This window comes from Anolis carolinensis, chromosome 1 (genome assembly GCF_035594765.1).
Source record: "Anolis carolinensis isolate JA03-04 chromosome 1, rAnoCar3.1.pri, whole genome shotgun sequence".
Lineage (NCBI taxonomy): Eukaryota > Metazoa > Chordata > Lepidosauria > Squamata > Dactyloidae > Anolis > Anolis carolinensis.
In genome coordinates this window covers 55,916,905-55,943,529 of record NC_085841.1, presented here as the reverse complement: position 1 = coordinate 55,943,529, position 26,625 = coordinate 55,916,905, and the positions used below count along the sequence as shown (strand labels likewise).

The 26,625-nt window shown below is 40.8% G+C and overlaps 1 protein-coding gene across 3 annotated transcripts in view; it reads left to right on the top strand.

The window, feature by feature from the left end:
• Positions 1–2,934: 2,934 nt before the first annotated feature.
• kif26b (kinesin family member 26B) overlaps positions 2,935–26,625 on the top strand; it is a 384,274-nt gene continuing 360,583 nt past the window's right edge. The window contains exons 1-2 of one of the 3 annotated variants that reach the window (XM_062968955.1): positions 2,935–3,628; positions 7,549–8,028. In XM_062968955.1, coding sequence (XP_062825025.1) covers positions 3,566–3,628; positions 7,549–8,028 — 543 coding nt within the window. In that variant the 5' untranslated portion in view covers positions 2,935–3,565. Of the gene's footprint in view, positions 3,629–7,104; positions 8,029–26,625 lie in introns of those variants that run through there. The other 2 variants (XM_062968956.1, XM_062968954.1) reach the window with 2 other exon arrangements.

The following is a 26,625-nucleotide window of genomic DNA, read 5'->3' as shown; positions in this document are numbered from 1 at the left end:
TTCTTTATTGTGTTCACTCTTGACTACAATAAGATACAGATTTTTATGCCGTATCTACAAGAAGGGGGGGGGGGGGTACTGAGCCTTGTGGGTCATTGCGGCTACAACTCCCAGAATCCACAGCTGGTATGGTCAGTGGCTATGCTGACTGAGAGATTCTGGGAGCTGTAGCCCTCTAAAATGACTTTTTCAAAGTCTGGTCACTGGTTTCTTTCAAACTTCACAAGTATAGCACCTTCCTGTATTACAGTATTACATCCTGGGGAATCTTTGGACTTGTAGTTTTATGCAGAATTCTTTTCCAGAACGTTTAAGTGCCTACAAAACTTGAAAACCATGTAGCCAGAATAATTAAATTAGTCTCAAGGTATGGTGATTGTGTAGTGTGAGAGATCAGCTATATTAGTAGCCCTACATTCTTCCCTACCATAGCATACTACATGTCATATGCCTCCAAATTTTACTAGATCTGATTGACAACAAATGCATAATGTTGTAGAGTATATTGGATTTTCAAGGTACTTTCTGCTTGTGTGTACAAATGGTGATGTCTCAATTTAGCCAAACAAAACAGGACTTTTCCTGCTGCTGGCTCATATAACTCCCCCCCCCCCCCCAAATCTGTCACAGAGATGAAGGAATTTTGGGGTGGTAAAGAGGAAATCTCTGCCATAGGATGAAGATTATGAAGCACAACTCAGATTCAAAATCTTGGCTCGAGGTGGCATGGATAAACATTTCTCTATGTATTAGATTTTTTTTTTGTGGTAAGGGATGGGTTCCCTATTTTTTTGGTTTATCTTAGGACGTACTTGCTATTTGGGGGAAAACCTCATAGAGAAACACAATTCTTGACTTTTACAGTTTGCAAGTGTGAGAAAATGCCTCTCAGGAGCTGTAGGGTACACCAGAAACAAAACCACAGTTCAAAATTTTATTGCTAACCACTTGGCGTTCTGAGGGCTTTGTCTACACATGAAGATAATATAACACTTTAATGTCAGACGTCATCATGCGAGAGGGAGAATGCCAAGGATGGTCACAGGTGAGCCAAATGATAATTCTTGATTGACAGAAAATATTACATATGTGTGCGTGTGCGTATATGTGTGTGTGTGTGTGTGTGCATGTGTATATTCAAGCACTACTACTGCCAATAATGAATACATATGTGTGTATTCCTTTTCACCCGTAAACCGCCCTGAGTTCCTTCGGGGAGATGGAGGCGGGGTATAAAAATAAAGTTATTATTATTATTATTATTATTATTATTATTATTATTATTGCATATGCAAACATACATATACACTAAGATCTATCTATCTGTCTGTCTGTCTGTCTGTCTGTCTGTCTGTCTGTCTGTCTACCATATCCCCTGTCAATCCAGGACTACTGCTAATAATATATGTGTGTGTGTATGGCTTTTTCTCCCTCCTCCTCTTTTATATACACATATACACATAAGCATATATACTGAGATCTATCTGTCTAACTACAATATCTCCTATCAATCAAGGACTACTTCCAATAATTAATATATATGTGTATATCCCTTTTTGCCTCTCCTCTTAGAGATTATATATACAGTAGAGTCTCACTTATCCAACGTAAATGGGCCGGCAGAACGTTGGATAAGTGAATATGTTGGATAATAAGGAGAGATTAAGGAAAAGCCTATTAAACATTAAATTAGGTTATGATTTTACAAATGAAGCACCAAAACATCATGTTATACAACAAATTTGACAGAAAAAGTAGTTCAATACACAGTAATGCTATGTAGTAAGTACTGTATTTACGAATTTAGCACCAAAATATCATGATGTATTGAAAACATTGACTACAAAAATGCGTTGGATAATCCAGAACATTGGATTGGACAACTTTGAATAATTAATATATATGTGTGTGTATCCCTTTTCATTTCTCTTCTTACGTATTATATATACATATACACATATGTATGTATATATGTAATCTCCCTGTCAATCAGATATTGCCAATAATATGTGTGTATAGCCTTTTTCCTTCTTTTGTCTCTTATACACACACACACACATTTTCTACTTAAACATATATATGTAATCTCCTATGTCAATCAAGAACTACTTCCAATAATTAATATATATGTGTGTGTATCCCTTTGCATCCATCTTCTTACATATTACAAATACATACATACACATATGCATGTATATAATTTTCCTGTCAATCAAATACTTTAAATAATTAATGTGTGTATAGCCTTTTCCCACCCTTCTGTCTCTCACAGATTTTATATACAGTATATACACACAAATATATATGCAGATATGCATATATATACATACTGATTTTATACACACACATGCATATATGTGTTCATAATCTATGTCAATCAAGAACTACTGTCAATTTATGTGTGTGTACAAATGTATATTGATTATGCACACACACACAAGCCACCTTAAGTCCCCCTTGGGGTAGAGAAAGGGGGGGCATAAATAAGGTAAATAAATATATGTAATCTCCCTTTTATCTATGTCAACCAAGAACTACTGTCAATTAATATGTGTGTGTTAATATGTGTGTGTCCGTCCCTTTTCCTCCCTCCTCCTACAGATTATATATATATATATATATATATATATATATATATATATATATATATATATATGCACACATGTATACTGATTACACACAAGTATATATGTAATCTCCCCTGTATCTATGTCAATCAAGGACTACTGTCAATTAATATGTGTGTGTGTGTGTGTGTCCCTTTTCCTCCCTCCTTCTCAGACAGGTAATATACATAGATACATATGCACACATATATACTGATTATGCACACACACACACGTACACATGTAATCTCCCGTCAATCAAGGCTTCCTGCCAATCAAACGGACCCTTCCCAGCCAGTCCATAGCAAGGCACCTGCAGTTTAGCCCCATCTCTGCCTCTCCTCTCACAACCCAAGGAGTTGCTGTATAGTAAACCAAGCTCTCTCCCTTCCCCTTTTGCAAAACTGTCAGGGGGTGGAAATGGGGAGAAAGATATTGGCTGCCAGCGACTCGGAGGCTCCTCCCAGAGCCTGGATCCCGAGATTTTTTGGGTGATTTTCTTTTTGCAACTCAGTGAGGAAGGAAGGAAGGAAACAAGTGGCCACCCCAAGCCGAGAAGCAGCAGCGGGAGATGCCAGGGCAGAAAGAGACACTGGGGGCTTCGGAATAGAACACACACAAATCCTCCCTCTCTCTGCCTTGGAGTTGTGGGAGAGAGAGAGAGAGAGAGAGAGAGAGAGAGAGAGAGAGAGAGAGAGAGAGGACGGGAAAAAACCCTTGGATTTCTGCAGAAGCCGAAGAGTGGGAGACAATGAGGAGGGACGGCATCGGGAGGCTTCTCGGCTGACCCTCGGGTTTCTTGTTGGTTGCCGGGTTTTAAAATCAGAATACCGAGAGCTGTCTCTGAATATTTGGGAAGAAACGCCCCTTGCGCCCCTTCCCCACCCCTTCGGTGGCAGCCCAGCCGGTGGAGGTGTCTTCAGCCCAGGATACAAATTGGGAAAGCAAAGGAGGCAGGCATGAATTCCGTGGCTGGCAACAAGGAGAGGATGGCAGTGGCCTCCCGCAGCAGGAAATACGGGGTAAGTTGGGCTCAAGTCGGGCGCGGAACCGATGCTGCAGAATGGGATACAAAGGGGATGCCGGCTTCTCCTCCTTCCTTCCCTCCCTCCCTTCCTTCGTGCTTTAACTTTGCCTCCGCTTGCCTGCCTTTTCTTTGCCCAGCAGGCAAGACGGGGCTCTTTCCCAACCTTTCTGGGGTTTGACTGGGGAGGTGGGTGTGCGTGGAGGCTCGCGTGCTTGTTCCTCGCGGGGAAGCGCTCCCAAACGCCCCCAAGCCCCGATGTGCCTCCTCTCCGGTAAGGAATAATGGATCCCGTAAGGTTTTCTTAGGCTGGATCTACCCGGCTACATAATGCAGTTCAAATAGCGGGTGGTTTTGCATTTCCCGGGCTGTATGGCCATGTTCCTGACGTTTCACCCACATCTATGGCAGGCATCCTCAGAGGTTGTGAGGTATACCTCCCAACAAAGGATTCCCCCAGGCAGTAAGCAGCCAGACCTTGAAGCTGAAAGGCTATTCAGCGCTAATCCAGGTGGCCAATTGCACCATTCATTCACACTTGCCTCCAACAGACAAGAGTTGTTTCCCCCACCCTGGACCTTCCACAGATATATAAACCCCACTTGCCTAGTTTCCAACAAACCTCACAACCTCTGAGGACGCCTGCCATAGATGTGGGCAAAACGTCAGGAGAGAATGCTTCTGGAACATGGCCAGACACCCCGGAAAATGCACGACAACCCAGTGATTCCAGCCATGAAAGCCTTCAACAATACAAGTTTAAATAGGGATATAATGTGTTGTCGAAGGCTTTCTTGGCTGAAATCAGGCCATGCTCCAGAAGCATTCTTTCCTGATGTTTCACCCACATGTATGGAAGGCATCTTCAGGGGTTGTGAGGTCTGTTGGAAACTAGGCAAGTGGGGTTTATATATCTGTGGAAAGTCCAGGGTGGGAGAAAGAACTCTTGTGTGTTTGAGGCAAGTGTGAATGATGTAATTGGCCACCTTGATTAGCATTGAATAGCCGTTCAGCTTCAAAGTCTGGCTGCTTCCTGCCTGGGGGAATCCTTTGTTGTTCTTACCATACATCAAGGGAACCACTGACTGCATAGGGAAGCTGATGAAGAAACACAGCCTACAAACGATCTACAGACCCACTAAGAAAATCCAACAAATGCTACATTCAGCAAAGGACAAGAGGGATCCTCTCACCTCTGTAGGAGTCTACCATATACCATACAGCTGTGGACAAGTCTACATAGGGACCACCAAATGCAGCAGCATTGCCCAAACACGAAGCAAGAAACATGAAAGGCACTGCAGACTAATTCAACCAGAGAAGTCAGCCATAGCAGGGCACTTGATGTACCAACCTGGACACAGCATATTATTTGGGAACATGGAAATGCTGGACCACTCTCACAACCACCATGTCAGACTACACAGAGAAGCTGTTGAAATCCACAAGCATGTAGGCAATTTCAACAGAAAGGAGGAAACTATGAAAAGGAACAAAATCTGGCTACCAGTATTAAAAAAACCCTCTAAAATCAGGACAGTAAATAAAGAACAACACGCAGAAAACAGGAATTCCAGACATAAAACAATCAGGGTCAGCTAACACTTCCCAACAAAGGATTCCTCCAGGCAGGAAGCAGCCAGGCTTTGAAGCTGTAAAGCTATTCAATGCTAATCAAGGTGATCAATTGCACCATTCATTCACACTTGCCTCAAACACACAAGAGTTCTTTCTCCCACCCTGGACCTTCCACAGATATATAAACTCCACTTCCCTAATTTCCAACAAACCTCACAACCTCTGAGGATGCCTGCCATAGATGTGGGCAAAACATCAGGAGAGAATGCTTCTGGAACATGGCCAGACAGCCTGGAAAACTCATAGCAACCCAGTCTTAAAATGGCTCTGCATTAACCATATCATGTATTACTTGGCAGGGTAGAACCAGCCTTAGGGGAGGAATCCTCAAAGCTGCTTTCACCAACTCCTTCCTCTTGGGATCCACTGGCGGGCTCCTATCCTAGAGCAAACCAGGGCTGATCCTGAATAGCTTTGACAATCAGACAGGGATCTTTGAGGCATTTAAACCTGGCTTGGAAACCTGGCAAGGGGGGTGTTGCAATGTTCCTCATGCTGGGTGGCTATAGTTATGTATGCTGTCATTCACTGTCAATCCAGATACTTTCCAAGGCCCACCCTGCTTAGCCTCCAGAATCAAATGGGTTCTTTAGGGCCTTTAAACTTGGCTTGGAGTCAAGCAAGGAAAGGGGGCGGTGCAGTAGTCCTCCTGTTCGAAGCCATCATTATCTGTCTCCCATCCAAGGGCTAGCCAGGGTGGCCCTGCTTAGCTTGTGTTCTCTAGGGAATTTAAATATGACTTAGAAATCAGACAAGGAAAGGGGGTGTTGCAAGGGTCCCCATGCTGGGGGCTATTGTTCTACACCCTGATGTTCATTATTGGTCTTCCATCCAGATGCCCTCCAGGGCAAGCCCTACTTAGCTTTCAGGATCAGACAGTATCTTTGGACTACTGGATCTCTTTTTAATTTTTGGCTTGGAAAAGGGGCAGGTGCAGCATTCCGCCTGCTTGAGGCCATATATCTTTTTCCTTGTTGGTCTCCCACCCAAGAGCAAGCCAGGGCCAGTCCTGCTTAGCACTTAGGGGATTGAAACATGGTGTGACTTTTAAAATGTATTTTAACTTTATAGCCACAAATGAATATTTTTTTAATTTTTGTATTATTATTTTTATTACATTGTGTGGTTGTTAGCTGCATGGAGTGTGCTAAGGGAAGAAAGGCGGGATAGAAATAATAATAATAATAATAATAATAATAATAGGCATGGAAATAGAGTAATACTAATAATACTAATAATAATACAGTTGTGTGTTTGTTTGCTGCATGGAGTCTGCTAGGGGGAGAAAGGTGGGATAATAATAAATGGCTTGGAAATAATAATAAGATTAGAAATAATAATAACCATACAGCTGTGTGGTTGTTAGCTGCATAGAGTTTGCTAAGGGGAGAAAGATGGGATAATAATACTAATGGGTTGTGGTGAGTTTTCGGGGCTGTATGGCCATGTTCTAGAAGCATTCTCTCCTGATGTTTCACCCACATCTATGGCAGGCATCCTCAGAGGTTGTGAGGTCTGTTGGAAACTAGGCAAGTGGGGTTTATATATCTGTGGAAGGTCCAGAATGTGAGAAAGAACTTTTGTCTGTTGGAGGCAAGAGTGAATGCTGCAATAATAATAATAATAATAATAATAATAATAATAATAATAATATAATTATTATTATTATAATAATAGTGTTCGACTTGTGATTTTGTGATATGAAATCCAGCATATCTATCTTGTTTGCTGTGTCATAATAAAATAATAATAATAAATGGCTTGGAAATAATAAGAATAATAACCACAACAGCCATAATAATACTAATACTAATACTAATAATAATAATAATAATAATAATGCTTTATTTACAACCCGTTCTTTCTTCCCAAAGGAACTCGGGTGGCTTGGCAATAAAAATAATATGGCTTGGCAATAATAATAATAATGATGTGTTGTCAAAAACTTTCATGGCCGGAAACTCACAGCATCCCAATAATAAAAATAAAAATAAATATATATTACATGGCTTGGCAATAATAATTATTATAATAATAGAATACATGGCCTGGCAATAATAATAATGCCAATTTAATAATATAATACATGGCAGGGCAATAATAGTATTAATAATAATAATGCATGGCTCGGGAATGGGTCGAGGGAAGGCGCGTTGCCCCGTTCCGCCGAGAGGGGGCGCCTGCTCTAGCGAGCGCCCCGCTCGATCCCTCGGGCAACTTCGCTCTGCCTCCGGGCCGCTGACTCCGCTCTTCCCCGCCTTCTCCTCTCTTTCCTCCCAGGTGGCGGACCCTTGCTCCCCTCCGGCGAAGCCCTCCTCGGCGCCGCCCTTCTCCCCGGAGACCTGGTTCCGCAAGGCCTACGAAGAGTCCCGCGCCTCCTCTGCTGGGGGAGGAGGAGGAGGGGGAGGCGCCCGCCCCGCGCCCGAAGGCTCCGGCTCGGGCTCCGGCTCGGTGCTGGGCTCATCCTCGTCGGGCAGCCCCTCCCCGGGCTCGGGCACTTCCTCGCCGGGCTCCTTCGCCGGCTCTCCGGGCCCGGCTTCCCCGGGCATCGGCACTTCTTCGCCGGGCTCCTTGGGGGGCTCGCCGGGCTTCGGGACGGGCTCGCCGGGCTCCGGCAGCGGCGGCGGCTCCTCTCCGGGCTCCGAGCGGGGCGCCTCCTGGTGCGAGAACTGCAGCGCCCGCCTGGCGGAGCTCAAGAGACAGGCGCTCGCCCTCCTGGTCCCCGCAGCAGCAGCAGCAGCAGCAGGAGGAGGCAGCAAGGTGAGCGGGGAGGGAGGGAGGAGCCCCCCTGGTGGCCTCGCGGGGAACACAGCCCTGCCCTCACCTGGGCGCCTCCAGGCCTTTAGGATGTCCACTCCCAGGATTCTTCACCATTGGACAAACTGGCAAAGCCCCAAAGCTTCAGCACCACTGATAGCAGGGAAAATATTATTTCTCTAACTCAACCAGAAAAGCATTCTCTCCTGACGTTTCACCCACATATGTGGCAGGCACCCTCAGAGGGGATGAGGTCTGTTGGAAACTAGTCAAGGGGGGTTTACATATCGGTGGAAAAGCGAACTCTTGTCTGCTGGAGGAAAGTGCTAATGTTGCAATTAATCGCCTTGATTAGCATTTAATGGCCTTACAGATTCAAGGCCTGGCTGCTTCCTGCCTGGGGAGGCGTTAGCTGACCTTGATTGTTTCATGTCAGGAATTCCCCCTGGTTTCAGAGTATTGGTCTTTATTTCCTGGACCACATCAACGGCATGCACCCAAACATCCAATTCACCATGCAAAAAGAAAATGAAGGGAAATTGCCATTTCTAGATGGCCTAGTCATCCGCAAACCCAATTAACAATTGGGCCACACAGTCTACAGAATACCTACACACACAGACACCTATATAAAAACTATCACCCAAATCAAAAAAGAAGCACAATTAAAGCCCTGGCAGACAGTGCAAGAGGAATCTGCGAACTCCACTTTCTCCAAGGAGAACTGAACCACCTAAACTGGGCTCCACAGGCCAATGGAGACTCCACCTTAGACATCAGAAGAGCTGCAAGGCCAAGAACAAGCCAAGAGAGTAAAGACTAAGATCCACTCAGAGGAAAAGTGTTCTTACCACACACCAAGGGAACCACTGACCGCATAGGGAAGCTGATGAAGAAGCACAACCTACAAACTATCTACAGACCCACTAAGGAAATTCAACAAATGCTACGTTCAGCAAAGGACAAAAGGGATCCTCTCACCTCTGTTGGAGTCTACCGTATACCATGCAGTTGTGGACAAGTCTACATAGGGACCACCAAACACAGCATTGCCCAAACATGAATCAAGTAACATGAAAGGCACTGCAGACTAATTCAACCAGAGAAGTCAGCCACAGCAGAGCATTTGATGAACCAACCTGGACACAGCTTATTATCTGAGAACACAGAAATGCTGGACCACTCTAACAACCACTATGTCAGACTACATAGAGAAGCTGTTGAACTCCACAAGCATGAAAATGAACAAAAATCTGGCTACCAGTATTTTAAACACTCTAAAATCAGAACAGTAAATAAGGAACAGCACTCTGAAAACTGAGGAATTCCAGACATGAATCAATCAGGGCCATCTAACACCTCCGAACATAGGATTCCCCCAGGCAGGAATCAGCCAGGCTTTGAAACTGCAAGGCTTTTCAGTGATAATCAAGATGATTCATTGCAACATTCACACTCGCCGCCAACAGACAAGAGCTCATTTTTCCACCCTGGACCTTCCACAGATAAATAAACCCCACTGACCTAGTTTCCAACAGACCTCACAACCTCTGAGGATGCCTGCCGTAGATGTGGGCTAAACGTCAGGAGAGAATGCTTCTGAAAAATGGCCATACAGCCCCGAAAACTCACAGCAACTCAGTGACTCTGGCCATGAAATCCTTCAACAACACAGGAATGAATTTCTCTTTGGACATAGGTCCCATCTCCAAGATCTCTTGTTATGTACATACATGCAAATACAGGTATTCCAAAATCTGAATTCCAGTGCTCTTCTGGTCCCAAGCATTTTGGATCAGGGATACTCAACCTGTATACCTGTAAGGGTAAAATTCTATTCGAGTTTACTTTTTGAACCTTCTAATGCATATGTGCTCCAGCCAGAGCACTCATGTATTAGGACACTTCAAACCACGTGGTTTCATCTGCACGTTCTGTTGTTTTCATTACAGCTGTTTTTGATAGTCATCTAAGCTTGTCAAATTTTCTGGTATTTCAGCTATAAGAAACATTAAGGATTCTGGTCTGAGAGGGGGTCAACGTGGTGGCACCAGGAGTGTGGCACTTACCTTAGTGATACCACTGTGCTTCGGGCATTTCAGATTTAAGGCTCCGCAGCCACCCTTTGATGCTTGGATGTTGGTAGTGGCCAAATTCGCTCTGCCTTTGAGTCCAAACCTGGAAAAAAAGCTAGCCATGGTGCTCAATCCTTGATATTGCACCTTGGATGGGTCTTTTACAGTGTAGATTATGTGAAAACCAGCAGCCCAAACATTTTACAGGTGCTTCTCTGTTGCTACTAGATTTGCTTTAAAGAGAATAAATAAAAATATGCATGCTTTGACAGCTTCCACTTTGGCATTTTAAATACACTGAAATCATAGTGCCTCTAGGAATCATATGGATTTCTGGTCAGAAGCTAACCAATATTTACATGGAAATAAGCACAATTTTATTGTGGAAAGGGATTACTTATTTTTAAAGGACACACAGCACAAGTAAAATGAGTATCTGTCCATGCCAATCATCACCCCCCCCCCCCCACAACAGTGTGATTTAGGAACAGAAAGGAAAAGCAACATTCTTAAGCATCTGTCTGGAAAAAGATTGTTATACTTATGTTCACCCAAAGTGCTGATCCAAGGGTCTTTCAGTCAGTGTAGGCATTTTGGAGGCTCTTTGTTTGTCGAGCCCTAGATATTGAGTCCAGGCTACATCACAGGTACTACAAGATTTTTAAAAAGTCTCTACATCCCTCCATCCAAAATAATAAGACTGAGATAGGCTGGATGGATGTGATTCAAGTTTGGCCATGTTCACTGTGAATTCTGGAAGCCTTCAGGAGAGAAATTTCATGCTTTAAAAATAATAATAGAAAAATGGTGGAGCAGTTATGGGGAGAAACAACAGCTATATGGGGGAGCCTTCTAGGGCCACACTTTGATGTAGTTCTATTTACCATGTGGTGTTAGCACTCACCGTGGATACAGTAAATTAGCACCTTTTCCAGTTTCAGTTAAGATGTATACCATTGTTTAAAAATATTTATTTTGAAGAAAAGCTTCATTTTTTTTTGGAAAATTAAATATAAGAGAAAACCCTTTGCTCCAAGAGGGTAGTATTCTATGTGTACAGTATTTTCTTTTATGGCCTAGCTATAGGTTACTGACTCTACTGAGAGGGTGAGTGGGTTTTACAATGGGCCTTTTGTTTACCAAGATCATAGATGGGAATTGCTGTGATCTGCCTTCACAGCAAGGCATTAATGCAAGATTGTTTGAACACTTTGTAAAAGTAGAATGTGTAATATATATAAAAGAGCCATTTACTTGATACAATTTTGAGCTTTTCAAATGACTGTACAGCATTGTGGAACACAAAGATGCAGTCTATTACTGTGCACACATAAATGTTGATTACATTCAGTGTGTTCTGCAGAAATAAGTCCTAGTGCATTAAATGGGACTTACTTCCAGGTTCATGTTATAGAATTGTAGCTTTATTCTTCTATACCAGTGGTTCCCAATCTTTTTTTTTTTTTTAACCAAGGCCTACTTTGACCAGGGAACACTTTGACCAGGGACCACTTAAACGGGGACTACTTGACTGGGGACCACTTTGACCAGGGGCCCCTTCGATCAGGGACCACTCTTTGACATTAGTACCAAAAAGGTTACGAATCAGTTTTTGGTCAACTTTAGGTTTGGTCTGATTATTTGGGGTACTGATTCAGAAAATTGCATTTGATAGACCACATCAGTTCTAGTTTCTAATACAGAACATATGTCATCCAGTAGTCACCGTCTTCTCACCCACAAAAAATCATATTTAATAATCTAGAGCTGATGTGGTCTATCCAATGCAATGGTCAGCTTTGCGGAAAGGAGCGGAAATAAAATACAATAAATTAATAAAGAGGAAGAAGGTTCGTGGACCGGATTTTTGTTCTTGTGGCCCACTGCTGGGCCACGGCCCACAGGTTGAGAACCATTGTTCTATACATTATGCTTTTTTTGTTAGGCATCTGAATTCATGCTGTCATCTGTGTTTCACAGCTGAAAAGGCTACTATACCATCGAAAGCAGGAGTGGCACAGTTCTGTATTTTTCTGTTTTGTCCTTCAAAATAATCTTAACTTTAATTAATCTTATTGTATTCTTGAATTTTGTAGTCCTGTGCTCTCATGTATCTAAATCAAGCATTGCTTCCAGAGATACTCCCTATTGCCGTTCTTCCCCCAACATTTTGGCGTGGCTCTGTATGCAATGTAGCAAACCACAATTTTCTGAGAATTTCTACGAGAGTTTTCTAATATACCTTTGGCACATTTCTAAAGCTATATACCAGCAGGCATCTGCATTAAGCTTCTTTCAGTAAAATGGCACCTGGATTGTTGAAGTGGCTATTTCATTTGTGCAGAAAGGGATAGATGTCACAGTAGTCTCTATGATACATTAGGAGAAATGTCTGAGAGCCCATGTTGATTAGTAGCTGAATTAAGGCTAGAGAGATCCAGCTTTAAATCTTCACAAAGAAAACTCACCGCAGTTGTAAGTAAAAAAAAGTTAGTAATTAAAACTTTATTTATATACCGCCCTCTCTTCCCGAAGGGACTCGGGCGGTTTACAAGCATAAAAACAGCAACATACATTACAAGCAACACAATACACACATTATTAAACAAAATTAAAGACCTATACAACTCATAAAACAGTGAAGACCATAAGAAGCAATCACAACAACCAGAAGGAACAAGAATACATAATCAGATGGGCTGACATCTACACTGCCATAAAATTCAATCTTTATAGACCAGATATGGGCAAACTTGGGCCCTCCAGGTGTTTTGGATTTCAACTTCCACAATTCCTAACAGCTTACCGGCTGTTTTTAGTAATTGTTAGAAAAATAATTTCTGTATTAAATGGTCAATTTGAAATGTTGATTCAGTAACACAGCAGAGTTGGGAGGGGGAGTTGGTAAGAGTAAGGATGCTGAAATGCGGAGAGTTAGGTTTTCACAGCAATGGGGCACTCTGACCCTCAACGCTCCAGGCAGCAACCCGAAAAGATAAGATAGTGGGAACTAGAAAACAGTGACTTCATTGGGTGGAGAATGAACGAGGAAGGTGGAGTTGAAGGAGGGACAAAAGCTGGGATGGAGCCCAGGGTAGAAAGGAGGTGGAATGAGAGGAGCATGGGGAGGGGGTGAAGAAATGTTAATGTAGAAAGTGTAACCAAGATAAACTTATATATAAGGGCACCCATCTTGGAAATGGCTATGGCATTCTGGCCTTTACAGAGCTGCCGTGGCTTGTGCTTCTGCAGAAATAAAGTTTCTATGTTATAATCTCCTCGTTGCTGGTCTAAATTGGGAAACAAGTCCAGGAATATATTTAAAGACCAGGCCTGCAGTTTCAGTATGGGTCTATACCAGGCCTGCACAGTTTGTGGCCCTCCAGGTGTTATGACTTCAGCTCCCAGAATTCCTGAACAGTTGGCTAGAGCTTCTGGGAGTTGGAGGCCCAAACACCTGGAGGGCCGCAGGTTGTGCTGGCCTGGTCTACACTGGCCATATAATGCAGTTTCAAATTGGATTATATGGTCAGTATAGATCCAGCCTGAGTGACCTTGATTCAATTGCATACCTACACTGTAGAAAAATACAGTTTAACACCACTTTAATTAGAAGTTGTAGTTTTGCATTAGCCCTCTCCACCAAAGAGTGCAAGTGCCTCACCAGATTACAAATCCCAGGATTGTATGGCATTGTACTATGGCAGTTAAAGTGGTGTAATTCATTCTATAGGTTGGGTGCACCCTGCATCCTAGCCTGATCTCATAGGGTTGTTGTAAGAATAAACATAAGAGAGCACAGAGAACGGTGTATGCTTACCTTGGGTTACTGGGAGGAAATACAGGATGCTCAGTAAGCAGTTGGATAAATTTGTAACAATCAATATAACAAATGATGCGGCAGGTGGCTGGAAGAGTACCAAAGAAGTGAAATTAGTCTTAAATTGTCAAGGCCAATCCACTGCTATTTACCATGTTCATAACTTCTGTATTTTGCAGTGAGGAAATCACAGGGTATTGTTGCTGTTATATGGTGTCATGTTGGTTTTGAATTATGGTGGCCCTATGAATGAAAGCCCTCCAAGAGACCCTTCTATTTATTAAACGCGCTGATAAGATTGTGCGCATGAAGGTCCACTACTTCCTTGATTGAATTGACTTATCTGAATACGAGGCCTTTAATAACAGACAATTGTAAACTTCTTGTAGTCTGAGATGGTGTAAATAAGTGCCATATGTTGGCTGGCATCTTGCTTGTTAGTCTCAATTAAACTAGACCCGTTGAATCCTTGAGTAGTCCCAATTAAACTAGACCTGTTGAATTCTTGAATGGTGAGTCAACATGTACCCAAATCCCATTGATTGAATTCCAGCCCAGACTAACAATAGGATATAAGGTAAGTCTTAATCTGAAGAATTATCATGATTGACCGTATGTTTCATCAGTCACATGGCAATACTGGTAATATACTAGTGACACCTTTACAGGTGTCCTTGAAGGGATATCTTTCAGTTGTAAATTTTAGCCCACATGTTCTTCCACACGAAATTTGTATTCCAATCTCTTAACTGTGACTGTGAAAAATTCTGTGTTTGTGGATACAATGAGTGATGTGTGTCAAACAGTACTGAAGCAACCTGTACATTATAGTGAAACAATAAAACATTACTGTAATTGATCTCTTCCATTAGAAAATGAAAACATTTTTATTTAATAGCAATGCTTGTAACTGCACACAAAAGATGGCATATTATTTATTTAGTATTTAGTTTCTCTTATAAAGTGCATCTGATTGTTATCTAGGAATATACAGATATTGATGGGATAAGGGTATGGTCAGAGAATGGGTGGCGCAATGGGTTGAATTCTTGTGAACTGCTGACCTGAGGGTTGGGTTGCTGATCAAAAGGTTGCCGGTTTGAATACGCGAGACGGAGTGAGCTTCTGTTTATCAGCTCTAGCTTTCGGGGACATGAGAGAAGTCTCCCAGTAACACATCTGCCATCCCTTAGGCAACGTCTCTGGAGATGGCCAATTCTCGCACACCAGAAGCGACTTGCAAGCGACTTGATTATAAAAATAGGATGGTTTTTTTTCAGAAGTTACATGCTCCTCCCGCATTATTTTTAATTTCCAAAAATTTACAACATTAACCTCCCTTTTTGCAGACTTAAAATGTATTATACATAATTTGGGCATAAAAAGTACAACATTTAATATATTAAAAGGGAAGATAGTTCAAAATATGATTGCAAATTAAAACCACTTTTAAAATTTCATGTTTGCTACAAATAGCACATCAGTGTGTTGAGTATGATTTATAGTGACTGTAAGGCAATTCATGATGACCCCTACGATGGGCTTTACTTAGCAAGATTTCTGCAGAGGCAGTTTTTCCTTTGCCTTCCGCTGAGGCTGAGAGAGTGTTACGTGACCAAGGTCATCCGCTGGGTTTTCATGGCTAGAGGAATATTCAAACCTTGCTCTCCTGGGGCCATAGTCCTATGGTGAAACCACGGCACTGTGCCATCTCATGAAAGTTGCAGTGTCCACAGTCACATTCACATAAACATTGACTTCTGATACTTAGAACACTTTGTTTTAGATGGATGGACAGAATGAAGAAGCTATAACTAGGTGGTGTGAAAGGACCCCAGCTTTCAGAATTAGAGTCTAACCTAGGGAACCTGCAGTGAAGAAAAAGAAGGGAGTGCCTCTTAGCGTCAACAAACTGAATAGTCATGGACCTGTTCCTCTGTGCTTAAGAGATAGAGATATTATATCCAAAATCATGGTTTCCAGTGAGGAAAGTGTTCTGGTACAGAAAAAAGCACCCTGATAATGTTTTTCTGTGTAGTGTATTACGAGAAGAGTTCTGCATATAATATTAGACCTTTTAAATGCTGTATTCTTTATTTGGACTTCATATAACTGCTTGTTGAAACCTGCCTCCACCCACCACGTTTCAGTCACTCTTTGCAAGTATTGAAGTGGGATTGTCATATGGATTGCACAAAAGGTTTTAAAAATTGCAGAAGCTCTCATCGGGGATTTTTGTGTTACTGGAGTGTTATAAGGCATTGTAAGCGTGTTTTTCTTCCATAGTAACCCTGTAAATGTTGTAGCACCAGTGGGTTGCATAAATGTGACACACTGCCAGTCAGCTAGCACTGTCAGGTCCAAGTGTTATCAAATGATAATATTTACTCTTCCACTTCAAAGAGCTTTCTTTGGTAGTTTGCATCAAGAGGTATCAAGTGAAAACAGGGAGAATGTGGTTGAAGGATCTTTCGCACTTGTTTCTTGAATTGTATTCATCACAATTTATTTACAGTGCTCTTTGAAATAAAAATATGGATGATCTGAAATGGCTGTCTTTAATCTTGAGGTTGCATGAACGATTCATGGTCAAACGTTATTTTCAAGTATTAAATATGAAAAAAAACTTGAATTCTAAAAAAATGACGGTTGTGTTCCAGGAATGGCTATGGTGTTAAAGGACAACACTTGCCTTGCAGAAGTATTAAATGCTGAACATCTGGAGTACCTGAACATACTAAACATACTGTAGGTATTTTACTGTAACACATATCTAGATACAAGAGCTATATAGAAATATTATCAGATCATATACTACAGTGAAACCTTCTTAATAGGTAAAAAAGGTAAAGGTTTCCCCTGACGTTAAGTCCAGTCATGTCTGACTCTGGGGGTTGGTGCTCATCTCCATTTCTAAGCCGAAGAGCCGGCGTTGTCTGTAGACACCTCCAAGGTCATGTGGCCAGCATGACTGCATGGAGCGCCGTTACCTTCCTGCCGGAGCGGTACCTATTGATCTACTCACATTTGCATGTTTTCGAACTACTAGGTTGGTAGAAGCTGGAGCTAACAGTGGGCGCTCACTCCGCTCCCAGGATTTGAACCTGGGACCTTTCGGTCTGCAAGTTCAGCAGCTCAGTGCTTTAACACACTTCGCCATCAGGGCTCTTTAGGAACTGATTAATAATACATATAACAGATATATAGAGTCAAAGAGAAAAACACTACAGTTGAACTCTTTAGGGACTTTTAGTGGCAGAAGTACAAACTTTTGAGAATTGTTGGTCATCAACATTTGAAGTCTTCAGACATTGGCTCCTACATTATGTTTTTTCCAATATTCATGTAAATAAAGGAAATGGATTCCAAGCCAGGATTCCAAAATTGTTTGTTGTTGTGCAGATCTATGTTGCTTGCTTCCTCTCGACAGCAGGTGTGGATAGGATAATGAGAAACTAACAAGAACAAAGACATCTAGAATGATACTTTACCGGGATTCCTCAGTTTTCACTTCTCAAACGTTTTGAGAAGGGGCATTCTGGTTTATTGCTTCTAGCGAAAGTGGCTGTTATTGAAAACTGCTTGCAACATATCCAGCCAGATCACTTTGCCTCCTGATAAAAACCTGTTGTAACTTAATATCCACAGAAACCATGATATGTGGGATGTAGATCTGCATCGTGTTGATTATTGTTATGCCCTACTCACTTAGCCATTTTGTGAGATAGTATTTTGGAAGTAATGTGCCATCAACAAAATCATGGGAATTTGTTTTTAGACTCCAGACACCAGCATCCTGGCTGTGTTGGATGGGCAATGCGGGGAATTGCATGTTCTGAGCAGAATAGCCAGAATTAGTGAGATTTCAACTAGCACCATAACAAGCCATTCTGGCTATTACAGAGCCTAAGGGAGCAAAAAGATTAAACTGAAGGCTGCTTTTAAAACACTTGGGAGCGATGTTCTCAGCAATATCCCAAATGGAGAAAACACATTGAAACAATGAAGTTTAAATAAGGTTGGACTCATGAGGGCCTTATTGATCCATTGGATTTATTCTAGGGAATAACTATTGTACTGTACTTAGATTCTAGTTGATCATAAGTAACTTTTCCCCTGGTAAATTCCCTGGTTATTACCAGTGGTGATAAATGGAATGTTGCTTGTGAACAATAAAATATAACAGGCAATATGATAAGCCAAAATTTGTGTGGGGCTGCTAAAAAGTCGTATCCCCAGTTGTGTACCCCTTTTCTGCTATTACGTCACGTATTTCAAAGCAAAAGAGCATACGGAACAGGCCGTGTTTCCCTTTTTGCCTGCTGTATGAGTTTGGCTAGTTCTGCTTATGATCAGCTAGGATCTTAATGAAGTTAATATCGAATCTCCGTTTTATATACAGTAGAGTCTCACTTATCCAACATAAACAGGCCGGTAGAACGTTGGATAATAAGGAGGGATTAAGGAAAAGCCTATTAAACAGCAAATTATGTTATGATTTTACAAATTAAGCAACAAAATATCATGTTTTACAACAAATTTACAGAAAAAAGCAGTTCAGTACACAGCAACGTTATGTAGTAATTACTGTATTTATGAATAATGTATTGAGAACATTGACTACAAAAACATTGACTACTAAAAGGCAAACTGTGTTGGATAATCCAGAACATTGGATAAGTGAGACTCTACTGTATATAGGTATCATGTTCTCAGGTTCTGGATTAACAAAATATATGAGTTGGTGCTTTATAGGACAAATTGAGTGAGATCTGTTAATAAGCGTCTGCGTCTGTATTTGTGAGTGCATATCGATGACATACATGTCTAGCTAGTTGGTTTTATATATTTTCTATGACTTTAAGTGTTTGCCTTGCTACTGAATCCAATAAGAACAAGATGAGCTTGATTTATGCAAAGTATATTTTCCTTCATAATAGAAGTTATTTCTGGTAGCATACAACTGTCGGGGTAGCCTATAGGAAGAATAATCAAATATGTGTTTCAATCCTTGGCCATTTATCATTCATGAATCCAGCTGACTTTCAAGGTTTTTTTAGGACTCCCGCTGATAGCAGCCTGGAAATTTCATTAGCTCTCATAACTGCTGTCAGCAAAAGAGCCTTATTACCATAGTCAGCAATATATATTTTACAATTTGCACTTATTTCTTACTTAAAATTCACGTTACTTGGATACTTGAATGGACCGTTAAAGATATGGTAAGGGTGAATATAATAATCCACTAGACATTTGAGCAGCAATAGGAAATGTTGTTTATTAACTGTGCACCTATGTAACTTCTATATAATACGGAACAGAGCAACCATGTGTGTATGGGTACACAATTTGTGTATATTTATGTATATACCATAACATCTCATAATTGTGCATTTTATTGTCATGTGACCTGATTGACCTTTGCATATGAAACTATGCAGCCAACCATTACATTTGGTATGAAGGAAATGATTGCTTAACCTGGAACAAGGGTACCTTTGACTAGTTGGTCATTATCACTGAAGTGTGGAGCATTAACTTTTAATAAGAAACATTCACTCACAATATGTCAACAGAGGAGGATTTAGGAACTTAATTTTTATTTGTGTCACACAAAGCTGACTTCTAATTATAGAATCAGTTTTTAACTTAACCATTTAAAATTTTGAAGGCTCAGTTCCCCAGTATAGCTTAGAAGAAAAGACCATTCATTATTCTGCTATTAAAACCCCATCACCATGGAACTCATATCCACAGAGTCAAAATGGTTTGTCTACAAATTTGCTAGGTTCCCCAAGAGATTTTATGACATATTTCCCTAGAGTTGCATTAGAGAACCAAGCAAATTTTTAGAGATGTTGTTGTTGTTGTTGTTGTTATAATATCCCACTTTTTCTCTCCATAAGGAGACTCGAAACAGCTAGGTAGACTCAAAGGATATCTACCTAGGAATCACTATGTCCTCCAATGCAATTCTATGGTATATTGGGACCAAATATTATGTTATTTAATGAGATTTGGTGGTATTACTCTATAAGATTAAAGTGATATGGCAAAGATAGCAATGTTTAAAGAACACTAACACACATTTTTTTTAAATTGCAGTTTATTTATTGTGTCAGGAGCAAATTGAGAGTGCAGTTATCATGTATTTAAAAACACAAACAAGGTTAAAAACTTGGCATTATACTAAACGTTCTTTGACCAGAAGCTGGCCACTTGGAGTGCCTTTGGTGTTGCTGTAAGAAGTCCTCCATTGTGCATGTGGGAGGGCTCAGGTTGCATTATAGTCAGTGGCCCGTGGTTTGTTTTTCTCCACTCTCGCATGTCGTGGACTCCACTTTGTGGCCTCATTTCTTCAGGTTGGCTCTGCATCCCGGTGCAAGAGCTCAGCCTTTTCAGCGCCTTCCAAGACGCCCAGTTTTCTGTGTGACCAGGAGAGAGTTTCTCATCCTGTATCAGTCATGGATTGAGGTTCCAGGTTTTAGCCTGCCATCTTTGGACTCTCGCTTGCTGAGGTGTTTCTGCAAGTGTCTCTGTAGATCTTAGGAAGCTGTTTCTTGATTTAAGGCACTGGCATGCTGGCTGATATCTGAACAGGGGATGGGCCGGAGATGTCACTGCCTTGGTCCTTTCATATTTTTTTTGGAATATTTTTATTACATTACTATTAATTTGTTACAAAGAAAAGAAAAATCTTTACAATTCATTTTTACATTTTTGTGCCTCAGATGTTAGACCTGTTTCTGGGTATATTTGATCTGCTAATTCCAAAAATGACACCAGTTTCTCCCTACCAGCACTAGTTTTTGAGATATAGAGGCCATATATCAATTGTCATATGGAGCCCCCAGATGGCGTAGTGGACTAAGTGACTTGAAGGTTGGGTTGCTGACCTGAAAGCTGCCAGGTTCAAATCCCACCCGGGGAGAGTGCGGTTGAGCTCCCTCTATCAGCTCCAGCTCCATGTGGGGACATGAGAGAAGCCTCCCACAAGGATGGTAAAAACATCAAAAACATCTGGGTGTCCCCTGGGCAACGTCCTTGCAGACGGCCAATTCTCTCACTCCAGAAACGACTCAAGTTGCTCCTGACACGAAAAAAAAAAATCAATTGTCATCTGCTTTTCCATAGAAAACCACAGTAACCATGTATAACAATATTTCCCAACTAAAATATGGTCTGGGGTCTCACCGCAACTATAGCGTTGCAACGAGAGCGACTAGTCTGAAAACTTGGCTCTTCCAACAGGCTTTTGGCGACTGATTTCCTTAGTTTGGGATTGCCCTGTTGTCTATTCTATTTTTATAGTATTTTTACTCCTTAGCCGTACATAGTCTTTAGGTGTATGCCTTCTCCAGCACTTTAATGGGATAATAGTCCCTGGTACCTATCTCTCTCCTAATTTGCATCGTACAAAACTACAGTAGAGTCTCACTTATCCAACATAAACGGGCCGGCAGAATGTTGGATAAGCGAATATGTTGGATAATAAGGAGAGATTAAGAAAAAGCCTATTAAACATCAAAATAGGTTATGATTTTACAAATTAAGCACCAAAACATCATGTTATATAACAAATTTGACAGAAAAAGTAGTTCATTACACATTAATGCTATGTAATAATTACTGTATTTATGAATTTAGCACCAAAATATCACAATACATTGGACTAGATGGCCCATGAGGTCTCTTCCAACTCTACTATTCTATGATTCTATGATTCTAAAACATTGACTACAAAAATGCATTGGATAATCCAGAATGTTGGATAAGTGAGACTCTACTGTATTCGCACTTTTCTAGCCCACTTTCCCTTTTAGGAGCCAACCCAGAATTTTACCAAAGTATGTTTATTGTTTATTGGTACATGTGATTTTATCTGTTTATGATTTGTTTTTATTGTTGAGTTTTATATTGTTTGTTGCCTGGGCCTGGCACCATGTAAGCCGCCCTGAGTCCCCTTGGGGAGATGGGGCGGGGCATAAAAATAAAATAATAATAATTATTAATATTATTATTTTTACAGTCTTGCGAAACCCTCTTTTAGTGCTGAGGCTTATTTAATATGTTTTTTTTGTGGGCAAGCAGATGATGACTACTGGATGGCATATGATCTGTATCTGAAACTAGCGCTTGATGTGGTCTATCCAATGCAATTTTCTGAATCAGCACCCCAAATAACCAAGCCAAATCTAAAGTTGACCAAAAACTGATTCATAACCCTTTTGGTACTAATGTTGGAGAGTGGTCCCTGGTCAAAATGGTCCCTGGTCAAGTGGTCCCTGGTCAAAAAAAATGTTGGGAATCACTGATATATAAGAAACTAGAGCTGATGCAGTCTATCCAATGCAATTTTCTAAATCAGTTTTTGATATACAGATGCTATATACCAGTTGCCATCTGCTTGTCCATAGAAAACCATGGTAACCATATACAGGGTGTCTGAAAAAGAACTCCCTAGTTTTAATGTGTTTTAACTTAAAACTAGGGAGTTCTTTTTCAAACACCCTGTATAAGATACTAGAGCTGATGCAGTGTATCCAATGTAATTTTCTGAATCGGTACCCCAAATAACCCCAGTTAAGGCTTAAACCCCAAGACACCAATAATGTTTCTTCATTGGGCTGTGTATTTAATCAAACCAGTTTGCATGTCGAGAGAGAGCACCTTTACTGTTGTGAAGGGAAAATTAACAAAGCCCATGTTTCAGCTGGCCATGCTACTTGTAGAATTCTGGGAGATGTAGTCGAAAATGTATATATTCCAAGCTTTAGTACTAAGCTGTGAGTGCTCGAGCTATATTCCATGGATGGAAGCAGGAGAGATGAAGTTGGTCTGTTCTTTTCTGTGTTTGACAATGTGCATTATGGATGGCAAGTCATTACACATTTTTGAAGCTTTCTGTCATTTTTGCTCACATATTCTTAATTTAGGCTTTCCATTTTCAAAGTGTTCAGTTGTCAAATACTTGACTAATGTGATTAATAATGAAAAAAGCCCTGCGGCTTATGTACGAAATAGGACTTTGCTAGCTTGTGCCTACTTTAGAGTAGTATTAGTAGCCAAGACAGCACAATAATATAGCCTTCCTGATATCTTGGCAAGTGGCAGGATAATGGAATTCCATTTTTGCCCACAACTTTAATTTGTGGATGCGTACAGCTAGAATGTAGAGGGACTTAATTTTGTAGTGCAAAATCACAGCCACCTAATCATTTTATTCCAAGCCAATGTAATGCAAATAGGATTATTGCATTAGAAATGTGATTTTAAATGACCTGGAGCAGTAATTTGTCAGCATTTGGAAGATTAAGTCCATTAAAATGTAGGCAGCAACACGGCCAAGTCTTTTGTATTGCATCACAGGTCATAATACCCAATATTAGGCATAACCTGAAGCCAGTTGTGCATTTGAAATTGTGTGTCTCCAGCAATAAGAATTCCTCCCGAGTTTTCTTTTTTCTTTTTATGTTACGCCTAAAATTGTTGAGATATCTGGGGGCAGGGAAGGCAACAGAGGAACAGGAACAGCTCTTGGGCTTTTGCATTTTGATGTTTATTGTTTAGAATTTCAGCTTTTGGGACTTCCCTTAAAATCAAAGGTATATAATCATGCTCTTAATTCTTATATCTGATGTTTTTCTAGGTATATGTTTGTTTCAACAAGAAACTTCCTTGGAATATTGATGATAGCTCTTTTAAATTGTCTCATTTTAAGTGCTTGATTTTCAGTAATTGAAGTGAATTTGGTAAAATAAACTGAATGGGGACAAGGACACTTAACTTTGACTACTTACACCCTACCTTAGTTTTCTTTAATATGTGGATGGTTCTGGACAACAACGCCCATTAGCAGGGATCTGAACCTTGGTATCAGTGTCCTATTCCCATAAGTAACCAGTATATGACTTGGCTCTCTTCCATTCATTATTACATAATCCAGCAAACACTTGGAAAGCTACCCAATGTTGTAGGTTAGTAAAGGTTTCCCCCTGACATTAAGTCTAGTTGTGTCTGACTGTGGGGTTTGGTGCTCATCTCCATTTCTTAACTGAAGAGCCAGCGTTGTCCGCAGACACCTCCAAGGTCATCCGGCATGACTGCATGGAGTGCCATTACCTTCCCGCCAGAGCGGTATCTATTGATCTATTCACATATGTATGTTTTTGAACTGCTAGTTTGGCAGAAGCTGGTGCTAACAGCAGGAGCTCACCCTGCTCCCCAGATTCGAACCGCCGACCTTTTGGTCAGCAAGTTCAGCAGCTCAATGGTTTAACCAGCTGCGCTATCAGGGGCTCCCAATGTTGTACTGGAAAGGAAATAGCCAGTGATAATGGACATTAAGACATCTGAAAGAACCCGTTGGGGCAAGTTGTCCTAGGTTCATTTCCTACTTTTACCATATATTGTTAGTAAGGTGTACCACATACACATTTACATTGCTATTGGATACCATATATTGTAAAGGTACTTTTTTTGCTGGTACAATACCAACCTCTCTACTGCAGTACGAAACTGGATAGCATTGCTGGTGTATGCTGCATTATGTAACAACATACTAATATACTGGTTTGAGTGTGAGAATAGGACACTGGGAGACCAAGGTTCAGATCCCTGCTCAGCCATGGAAACCCATTGGGTGAGCTTGGGCAAGTCACATTCAAGCTTCAGGGGAAGGCAAGGATAAATCCTCTCTGAACAAATTCTGTCCCGAAAAGAGTCCTAGGGGTGGCATAAGTCAGAAATGACTTGAAGATACACATCAATAACAAGCAATTGAAGATTTTGTGCACCAGAACTGTGTAACTGACTAAAAGTTTAAAATAAAACACATAAACAGATGACTAAGGAAAAAAAATTAAAATTTGGCATTCTGTTTTTGCTTTCTCTTGTAAATGGTGTATGCATATCACACTCCCATGCTCGGATATAATACAGAACTTCCTTGTGTAATGTAAAAATCCCTCAACTCTACTATCATCACATAAATGTCAAAAAAATGTGATGGATGTAAACTTATATCTTATAAAGTGCTGTACATTTGTCAATGCTACATCAACACTCTGTACCCTGGGACTCCTGTGCATGTTTCATAATACCAAGGGCAGGTAACTGTGGCCCCCAAGGTCTCTTTGCACTAACATTTCCAGGCTGTGCCCTAGCCAGCTTAACCATTGGTGGGTGGTGAGATAAGGGAACTGCAGTCTAAAATGCTGGGGAGGGGCACATAGTTGCTCACACTTGATTTAAACCAACCTTGTATAGGTTCACTTTACCTGTTGAAAGCATAGAATCATAGAATAGTAGAGTTGGAAGAGACCTCATGGGCCATCTAGTCCAACCCCCCGCTAAGAAGCAGGAAATCGCATTCAAAGCACCCCCGACAGATGGCCATCCAGCCTCTGCTTAAAAGCTTCCAAAGAAGGAGCCTCCACCACAGTCTGGGGGAGAGAGTTCCACTGCCGAACAGCCCTCACAGTGAGGAAGTTCTTCCTGATGTTCAGGTGGAATGCAGAGGAAGAGATGTGGAAAAAGGGATAAAGCAAACAAGTGATACAGAAGGAAAGATACCTTTTGCCCAGTGGTTGCCTCATTTCATCTGTGTCTGATTTTAGTTTTGAATAAAACGTTCGCCAAGTTATGTTGAACTGCTCTCTTTTTTGTGCTCTAAGGACCTTTTGTGCTCCATATTATTTCTGCCTCTATTAAAGTTACTGTTAAAGAAGCCGTGCCTTGGGGCACATCTACTTTATCAATAAAGGTATATCTATACTAAGGACTTCTGCCCTATGTTGGTCTTGAAATACAGTGGGATATTTCCATCAAATTCAAAAGTGCCATAAAAATATAAGAAAATACAGGATATTTCAAAATGATGGATTCAATTTCAAAGCAATATATTTCATGATGGCAACATGTTACAATTACACAAAAAGTCCATTTTATCATCACCTCCTTTTTAAATAAATTTTTATTCAGATTTTCTTACACATACATACAGTACAGTAAAAAATAAAAATGGAGATGGTTCACAGGGGTTGGTGAAAAGGGTAAAAGAGGTAAAGAAAAAAAAAAGGGGAAGGAAGAGGGAAGGGGGGGAAGGGAGGGAGGGGATACAGAAGTCCTTCCGCTTTCTATTCTTTGTGGGCTAGGTTTTGTTCCATTTCTTCCTTTTTTACATTTATTGGACTAGTTTTGGTCATTGTGAGTGTCCTCGGATTCTTCTTTGCTTATTTCTCCTTTGCCTTTTCCTTGTATTCTACATATTTTTCCCAGTTAGTTGATTTTATTGTATTACCCCTGTTTATTTTCATTAGATATGTTAATTTGTCCATATCATATATCTCATTCAATTTCTCCAACCAATGTTGATTTGTTGGTATTTCTCTTTGTTTCCAATATTTTGCAAAGGTTATTCTTGCTGCTGTCGCTGCGTATGTAAATATTTTGTCCTCATTTGAGTTCAATTTCATTATACTCTCTGTCAACCCAAGTAAATAAAACTCTGGCTTCATTGGGAATGATTTTTGTAGTATTTTCTGTGTTTCTTCATGTACTGCTTTCCAAAATGATTTTGTTTCCGAACATGTCCACCAGATATGAAAGTATGACCCTTCTTGCTTTTTACATTTCCAGCATTTATTGTCTGTGTTTTTATACATGGTTGCTATCTTTTTTGGTGTGATGTGCCATCTATGGAAC